Here is a 9,360-nt window from a genome sequence, read left to right as displayed (position 1 = left end):
TTAGGATAAAAGTACCTGGATAGAAAATTTCAAAGACACTTGGCATGGCAGACACTTGGCATAGATGACACTTGGCATAGATGACACTTGGCACAGATGAAGAACTCAACTCCAACACTAGACTTCGCACTGGAACAAACACAATTACTGGATACGAGAACACAGGATACAACTAAGGGACCATTGCAATAACTGAAATGGGCAGACACAACAACACTCAGGCAAGGAGGAAGAGGGCAGAGTCCTTCTTAAAGTCCAGGGTGCATAGGGGTTGGTTAGGGAAAATTACACTGGTACGCGATGTCCCTTTAAGCCCAGGAACTAGCGCACACAACCTACAGGAATCAGTGGGGAGCTGCAGCCGTCTGTGTTGGCGTCTCCGGGGAGGGAGATGCTGGCAAGATGAGAGTTTCCTGCGGTCGCGGCTGCCGATGAGTAGGACGTGCCGGCGGTCAGCGACCACGGTCATAACAATTTTTACATGTTAAGATCATCCTTTTTGCAAGCTAAATATACCCAATTTTTCTAACCTCTCATTGTAAGCGACACCTCCAATCCAATCGAACAATCGAGTTATCCCCCTTTGCACAATCTCCAGCTCTTCTATATATCCTTTATCATATATCCATAGACAGCGTCGGACTTGGGTCCCTTGTGCCCATCAGAGGGAATTATTCTGAGCGCCCACCGACCATCTCTACAGAATATGTGCACATCCGCTTGTTGTAATCGTTGTACACAGGACCTATCGACAATGAGGTCTAATAGAGTATTTGTGAATCACCCATAAGAAATAGACCCTAATGGCAAGTGCTTGGCTCCAAATGGGGTTTTCTTCTGCTGGACCAATAAGGACCCATTACTCGGTCAGAGTCTTGGCCCACCAGAGGACATGCATTTATAGATGTGCCCGTCACCCGCTCAAACCTTCAGTCAGCATTCTCGGCCATCTTGCCTGACTCAGATATATGGTAAAACAGTCAAGCAATAACAGTGCTGCCCCGTTCTCTTAGAAACCTGTGAACATGACCTTATCTCATTCTAAATTATACATGTTTAAAGGCACTTCACCCAACAATGGCAGTGTGTCACGGCTGTGGGGTACGTGGACACACTATACTGCTCCGCCGTAGCGGAGAAGCAGCTGGCCAAACAATAGACAATAACAGTCCCTCGGACAAGAGTACCTAGGAGGATGTACTGGCAGATGCTCGGAGTAGTAGACACGTAGCACGGGTGATGCTTGGCATGGCCGATGACACCAGACGTGGCAGATAACACAAACACGACTCCAACAATAGGCTTAGGAACTAAAAGCAACAGGATACGGGAAGCAGGAACCGGGAACACTGGGAGCAGGATACAACTGAGGGACCATTTGCATAAACGAACACAGGAAAACTAACAACGCTCAGGCAAGAAGAGGAAGGGCAGAGCCCTTTTAAAGTCCAGGGTGTTACTGAGTTGATTGGAAAACTTTAGACAGGTGCGCACGCTGGCCCTTTAAGGCCGGGAGTGAGCGCACGCACACACCCTACAGGACACAGGAGAGAGCTGCAGCCCTGTGTGTCTACGTCTCTGAGGGAGTCGCCGCCATAAAAATACAGTCCTGATGTTGCGGCTGCCGGTAAGTGGGACATGCTGGCAGTCAGCAACTGTGGGCATAACACAGGGTATCTGGTGGGCCCCTTGCTTTGCGGCAGGCCAACAATCAATGGGAGCGGACATGGGCATGCGGCCGGTCCTTATGGGGTGAAAAGGCGTAAATTAGGCAGGCACGCTGCCCGTCTGGTTAGAGACTGACACAGAAAGCAGCCGGGTACAAGTGTATCGTGTGTATTGGACAAAAAAATGAATAGCTGTTGCTGCACTGTTTCTGGCAACCTCTGTGTATTGGTGTTTTGGAAGGTTGTTAGGGGAGGATAGAATGTCCGTTCCTTATAAAGAAAGACTATTTATATATTTGTTATACTTCAATAGGAACCAAAATAACTAAAAATAATCCAAAAACTGGGATTCACTAAATCTATAAAGGGATTTAATTTAATTTGACACTAATGACCAGTGGCGTGTATACCATAGAGGCAGACCACACAACTGCTATGGAGTTGGAACTGGCGCTGAACTGCTTCCTGTCACACAATCAGAGTGTTTGCCTGAAACTGCCACTAGGGGAGCTCACTGCAGATTTTACAGATGCCTTACGGTTCAATACTAGCTTTATAAATCCATATGCATTTTAACACTATGACTGTGTGAAGATAAGCTGTTGTTTGGAGCTTTGTGTGTGAAAAACATAGCTTTGACCCGTAAAAATATAATATATTAAATTATGGTAGATATTTACTTTAATAATCATAGATCCCCATAGGAAAACTCAAAATGAGCCATCTGTCAAATGTAGTATTTGCTAAGGAGCGCTCTGATTTCAGGGCATACGGCTGCATATAACATGTCAATCTTAAATTAGTTCTTTGCTTTCGGGGGTTATTATAACTGCCAATGATTTCAGTGAAGGGATAGGCCGCACAACTGAAGTGAAACCTGGAATCAAACCCCTGTCAATCCCAAGACTGGTGGGATCCCAGTTGTTGGAACGCTAATGTCTTGACAGTTATGTCTATATGATATGATGTCATAAGTGTAAAATGTGTGAAAAATCCTTTAAAGGGCCAGCGCATCTTATGGATGGTCCAGAACATAAAGTACTGTCAGGCGTTAGATGCTCTTTAACTAAATGACACAAGATTCTTGCGGCAACAATTATTTTACAGTCTTTTTTATTTAAACACCATATCACAACACAACACAACACACAAAAGTGAATGTATTATACAGAAAATATATCAGCATAAATAATATTAAACTGAAAATAACAATCTATTTCTTCTCGTATATCTTGTGTCCTGCTGCCAATTACAGAAGTGTAGCAAAATAATTAATGCTATGTTCACATCTGCGTCGGATGCCCCATTTTGAGCCTCCGTCACCGATCCGGTCGGATTTGACGGGAAGAGTAGCGCTGTATGCAACGTTATTCTTCTTGTCAAAATGACACGCACCACGACAGAACCCGATAGACCCCATTTTAAGTCAAAGGGGTCTGTCAGGTGCTGTTGGTCTCCATCGTACGGAGGATACAGATATAATCAGAGCCTGTAATTCCAGGCTTGTACGGCTAAAAATGATGAAGAAATGTTTCGTATATAGCTCTCAGTTATTTGTTTTTTTGTGTAACATCATAACATTGACCTACAGTAGTATATATTAAAGGGGTTTTCCTACCATATTAAGCATGGTGGCGTATTGCTAGGTCTTTTTCGACCCCACAGATTCTTAGAATCCTCAGAAACATTGTCTCCCGGCACCGCGACGCTACTGGCCACCCGCTGCGAAGGGGGATGCAATACAATCCCATTCACTTGAGCTATGTGGTAGTCCCCTGCAAAGTGGGTGGCCGTCAGGAAAAACTGTCTCGGAATCTCAGGACCGTTGGGGGTCCCGATAGTCAAATCACAAAGTGATTCTAGCGATATGCCATCACTTTCTCTAACGGGAATAACCCTTTAATTAATTTTTTTTAATAAAATACCAAACATATTGGTTGACATTTCAGGGAAAACTAGAATTTGACTCAACTAAAGAACCTGAGATTTTTTTGACACAATGAAAATGTTTAATTGTCATGGTCCTGAATTTATGATCCACATCCTATATGACTACATCACTCTTAAAATTGGTTCATTGACCAGATTAGAAACAGCAGCAAAAGCAGTGGCGGTCTGCAGTGGCGGCCTGCAGCGGCGGCCTGCAGCGGCGGCCTGCAGTGGCGGCCTGCAGCGGCGGCCTGCAGCGAAAGCCATAAAAATATATAATTAGCATGGATGGATGTGATCCCAAGCAGACTGCCGAACACCCTCGTATGTGTATAGTACTAGAAGCAGAGTAACCATCTGCGTGCCAATAGTTGTTTCACCTCTTGCCATGCCAGCACCAAACTACATTACCCATCATTGCTGGCAACCAGGCTGTAATCGTAGACAATCTTATGGGTAATCCTAACGCAGGGAAGGGCAGTGAAAAGATTGGTGGAAACTAAAGGAATGCGTCTCAAGTACAGGCCACATGGGCAAGATTACGGAACGCAGCAGTATGGCAGTACACAGCACAGAAAGACTTTCATTCCCAGACAGAATAGGAACATTTTTTGGGAGTAGACCCGCTATAGCGTCTGAAAAATGAGAGTTTCACATTTATTAAAGGGGTTTTCCCATCTTGGACATATGGAATATCCACAGGATATGCCATAAATGTCCGATAGATGCGGGTCTCATCTCTAGGACCCGCACTTATCTTTAGAAAGAGGCCCCCTGAACCCCGTTCTACTTTGCTCGGCTCCCGCTGCTTCCCGGCCACTTCCTGATTAGGTGGTCGGGAGTTACGGAAACAGTCGAGCTCCCTGAGCTACGCCGTTTCCGGAACTCCCATAGAAGTGAATGGGCGTTATGGAAACAGCGTAGCACGGCTAACTACGCTGCTTCCATAGCACCCGAGTTCACTAAGCTCCACCCACTTTTTTGGGTGTCATTTCTATGTCAGAAAATTGGTGTAGAAACGTGAACTTTCCCCATAGTCTATCCACAATAGTATGAGCTCCAAGTGCTAAATAGATTCACATAAGAATAAAAACAAAAATATCAATATATCAGTCAACAGCAAATTGTTGATGGCTTCGGAGTACTAAAACCAACTAACAAGTGATATCAGGAAAAAAAGGCAATGAAGCTATAGCAACAAAAATATATTTTAACTTTATAACCAGTATAAATCAAACGTGGGGGTTCTATTTAAAGGGTTGGCCGGGATTACCAAAAAAGTTGTTCATTTTTTTTGCGGAAACAGCATCACTTTTGTCCATGTCCTGTGTCTAGTGGAGTTTACCTGCAATACCAGACACAGTCCACAGACATGAGTGGCGCTGTTTATGGATCATTTTTTCTAACCCTAGACAATAACTTTGAGCTATTGCTTAATTTAACCCCTTCCCATCGCAGCCATTTTTCTGATTTTTATTTTCGTTTTTTTCTCCTCCCCCCCCCCCCCCTTTCCAAGACATAACTTTTTTAGTTTTCAATAGGTATAGCCGTATGAGGGCTTAATTTTTGCTGGATGAGTTGTAGTTTTTCACAGCACCATTTATTGTGCCATATAAAGTATTGGGAAACTGGAAAATATTCTTTGTGGACGGAACAAGAAAAAAACCAACTTTGATTCGTCCATTGTTTTTTGGATTCCATTTTTACGGCGTTCACCGTGTAATAAAAATAATATTAACATTATCATTCGTTTTTTTCTCCTCCCCCCCCCCCCCCTTTCCAAGACATAACTTTTTTAGTTTTCAATAGGTATAGCCGTATGAGGGCTTAATTTTTGCTGGATGAGTTGTAGTTTTTCACAGCACCATTTATTGTGCCATATAAAGTATTGGGAAACTGGAAAATATTCTTTGTGGACGGAACAAGAAAAAAACCAACTTTGATTCGTCCATTGTTTTTTGGATTCCATTTTTACGGCGTTCACCGTGTAATAAAAATAATATTAACATTATTCTGAGAGTCAATACGATTACGGGGATATTAAATTGATATAGTATTTTTTATGCTTTTCTACTTTTACAAAGAGAAAACTAATTGTTAAAAATGAAATTTGTTGTGTGTCGCCATATTCTGAGAGCCAGAACTTTTTTATTTTTCGATTGAGCGATGTGAGGGCTTATTTTTTGTGGGGGCGAGCTGTTTATTTTTGTATCATTTTGAGGTACATGCAAGTTTTTTTTATCCCTTTTTATTGAGGTGACCAGAAAAAAAAGTAATTCTGGCGTTTTGCTTTTTATTTTTTTTTACTGCGTTCACTGTGCGGGTTAATCAATGTTAAGTTGTAATAGTTCTGACTTTTACGGACGCAGTGATACCAATTATGTTTATTGTAATTTTTTTATAATGCTTTTCGTACATAAAAATACAACTTTCTATAACTCTTTTGAACTTTTTTTTATTAGTCCCCCTAGGGGATCGTTGGATCATTTGCACGATATACTGCAATACTAATGTATTGCAGTATATCATGATTTTGACCAGCTCCTATTAAGCCCAGCCTCTGGCAGGGCTTAATACGAGAACAAAGAGGGAAGACCTGGTGGTCTCCATTAGGCCCCCAGGCTGCCATGACAACTAACAGCATCCCGCGATCACGTCGCAGAGGCGGCTGATGGCCTGTCAGAGGGGGCCGCCCCTCCTCCTAACAGCTTAGATGTCGCGATTGCTGTTGACCGTGGAATCTAAGGGGTTAAACATGCTGGATCACACTCAAATGGGATCCCGCCCGTTGCAGTGAAGTGACGGCTGTTTCATAAAGCCGACACCTGCTTAGTATGGAGCAGGCTCGGCCCATGGGCCGGCTCCATACTTTCCCTTGCCGGCTATATATCCATTCAAGAGCAAATTTTTCCTTTCTGAGTAGAGCGGTCTACTTCAGCTTCTAAGTGCACTTTATCCAAACTTTGGTTCAGGAGGCTGGATAGTGGGTGTACTGCTTTGAACCCCAATTTTTTTTTAACAAATGAATGTTTGAAGTGATTTCAAACCAGTTTTAAATTGACTTCAATTAGATTTTTAAGATACAGCTTCTATGTAAACTTCCGTCAAAGCAGATTCCGTCAGGTCAGCTAAACTGACAGTTCGGCTGAAAGCTAATAATGATCACATCTAAGTTTACGAGACATGCAGGACCAGCTTTAAGCCGAGCCGTCAGTTCAGCTGACCTGACGGAATCAGTATTGATGGAAAGATACAGCTTCTAAGTATACAGTATACATAGAAGCTGTATCTTAAAAAGCAATCTTTTGTAAAATTAAAGTCAATCTAAAAGTTGTTTGGAACCACTTAAAACATTGATTTAAAAAAAATGTTTAGTTCAAAGATGTACATAGCCTTTAAGGACTGTCCTTATATGTAGTGACTGGTCCCACAAAATCTATTTTATTACATTACATTTTCCAATGTGTATATTGCACTTGTTTTATTTTGTGATGGTCATAGTTGTCAAAACAGTTCCTGTTTCCGTAAAAAAAAAAATGCTTATAAATGTAAAAATAGTTACAGAAACCCCCTCTTAGTTTCACTATCTGTAACTTACATTCACATCAATGGAAAATATTTGAACATGCTTGGTAATTCTTTAATTAAACGGGTTATCCGCTTTGGACATTTGTTTTGAACCAGTAGGGTCCTCCAGTGATCAGCTGATCAAAGGGTGTACCACAATCATCTAAAAATGTAGGGTATATTTAGCAGCAAGTGTTACATTTCATGGCAGCGCCGCCACAGGAAAAATAAAGCATTACAATGGGCTTTCCATGTAATACATGGACGTGTTGGGTCCTCCAGACCAAGAGAAGCTCTTTGTAGCTGCTCTCCACCCCACTAAATAATAAAATGAGGATCCTCAACAGAGGAACGCCCTCTAATAATTGAAAATGGGTTTTCTCAACCAGACAACCTCTTTAATGACCAGGACTGGTACCAATCCATTCTCGGCATCATTGGATAAACCCCATTAATCACATACTCCTGTTCTTTCTGAATGGTGTCCGATATTGACATTCAGGCCAAAGTCTTAGGGCTTATTTAAACAAAAATTAGTAGTAGTGTACGTCCGTGTGACAGGCGTTTTTTTAACGGACGTCAAACGTACGCATATATTTCAATGTGGCCGTTCACACAGCCGTTGTTTCAACGATCCGTGTGAAGGGCCTGTAAAAAATAGGACATGTCCAAATTTCGTCTGTTTTCACAGATCCCTCGATAGACTCAAGTCTACGAGGGGTCCGTGAAAACGTGTCCCGCAAGGTTGCAGCTCGAATGTGAAAAACGGCTGTCTTTCACGTCCGAGTTTGCACTCGTTCATGTGACTCTGGCCTTAGTCTGAGAATGCAAACGTTTCAACTTTTAATAACTATTACCTTCTGGAACTATAAGTCTACTATCTACATCTTACATTTTCTGGTCATCATAGAAGCCTAAGAGAGCTATAGAACATATTTTATTTACAATGGTTTCTATCAAATTCTATTCGACATTCTAGGCATGGAGTAAAGGCCTCTGCTGTATCCTTGGTCATAGGTACATGCCCTAATTATTCTATTGTACAAATATAAAAGAAACAGGATTCCTTGGCATGTTTATGGTCATGTTGAAACGGTTGTTTTTCACGTCGAGCAGTCCGCATTTTCACCCACTTGTTGACATTGTACGCAATGTATTTTAAATGAACAGAACTTGCCGAGAAAATAAAAGACAATATCTCGGGCCTTAGTGTTTTCATATGGACTCAAAACACTATAAATCATGTCAATAAATTAGAATCTTGTCTCCTGGATTTATAAGACCTTGGACATATCAGGAGATGGATGGCAGCATGTAACGTCTTGTACTATATTACAATAAATACATAATTACTCTTGTGGTCATTTTTCATCCGAACGCCTTCATACCGTTTTAACATTTTGAATTCCGTTAAGCCGTAGTCTCTCCGTCTGGCACTCCATTGGGACCATTCAAGTCTTGCAGTTGGACAGCAGCTGGATCTTTTTTCTTTGTTGCTTGAGCTTTAAGAAGACGGCGGCGATATACAAGTAGATATCCAGGAAGGACAAATCCGGCAAAAGAAAATATTAAGAGACCTACGTTTACCTGCAAGAGAAAGAACATTAGAACATGTACAAAAAGGTAAATATGAATAAAGCTATGAGAAGAAATCCTAGGTAACCTCAGTTGATTCAAAGGTCGAGGACCACTATCGCTGGGTGAACTATATCATTATGAATTGAGGTTTCCCTCTGTTTTATCCAAAAAGGATACAGTGCAACAATACACAGTAATTCCTTTTTTATTTCCCATTTCCAGCAGCTTAAAAGGGTGCCCTTTAGGCCTGCTGCCCTATGTCTATCGCATCTAAGCTCCTGACATCACTTTCCATATATGGACAGTGACATCAAGGGCCTCCCCAGGACTGGAGCCCACAGGCAGAGTGCTAACAGATGATCTGCCCAGGTACTCCGGCCCTGGGAAGCTTCTGAAGTCACTGCCCATATATGTTTCCCCAGGGTCAGTCCCTGGGCGACATATCTCACTGTATTCCATACAGTGGATATATACGTTTTGACCTCAGACAGCAGACCACAACACAATTTGAAAAGAGCCTTACAGAAGAAAGACAAGTTTACTGATTCAGGCTCAATATATGGTGAAATAAATATGCCGTTTTTTATGGACCTAGAAATTTTTACTTCTATGAAAGGTT

General features: G+C 42.0%; 1 protein-coding gene across 1 annotated transcript in view; it reads right to left on the bottom strand.

The window, feature by feature from the left end:
- Positions 1-2,763: 2,763 nt before the first annotated feature.
- The window catches only part of SLC43A1 (solute carrier family 43 member 1), a 67,655-nt gene continuing 61,058 nt past the window's right edge, over positions 2,764-9,360 (bottom strand). Inside the window, exon 15 of the mRNA XM_075841883.1 lies at positions 2,764-8,750. Coding sequence (XP_075697998.1) covers positions 8,574-8,750 — 177 coding nt within the window. The 3' untranslated portion in view covers positions 2,764-8,573. The remainder of the gene's footprint in view (positions 8,751-9,360) is intronic.

The sequence above is a fragment of the Rhinoderma darwinii genome, chromosome 11, assembly GCF_050947455.1.
Source record: "Rhinoderma darwinii isolate aRhiDar2 chromosome 11, aRhiDar2.hap1, whole genome shotgun sequence".
Taxonomy (NCBI): Eukaryota; Metazoa; Chordata; class Amphibia; order Anura; family Rhinodermatidae; genus Rhinoderma; species Rhinoderma darwinii.
Note: the sequence above shows the minus strand (reverse complement) of the source record. Positions and strands in the feature narration are given on the sequence as shown.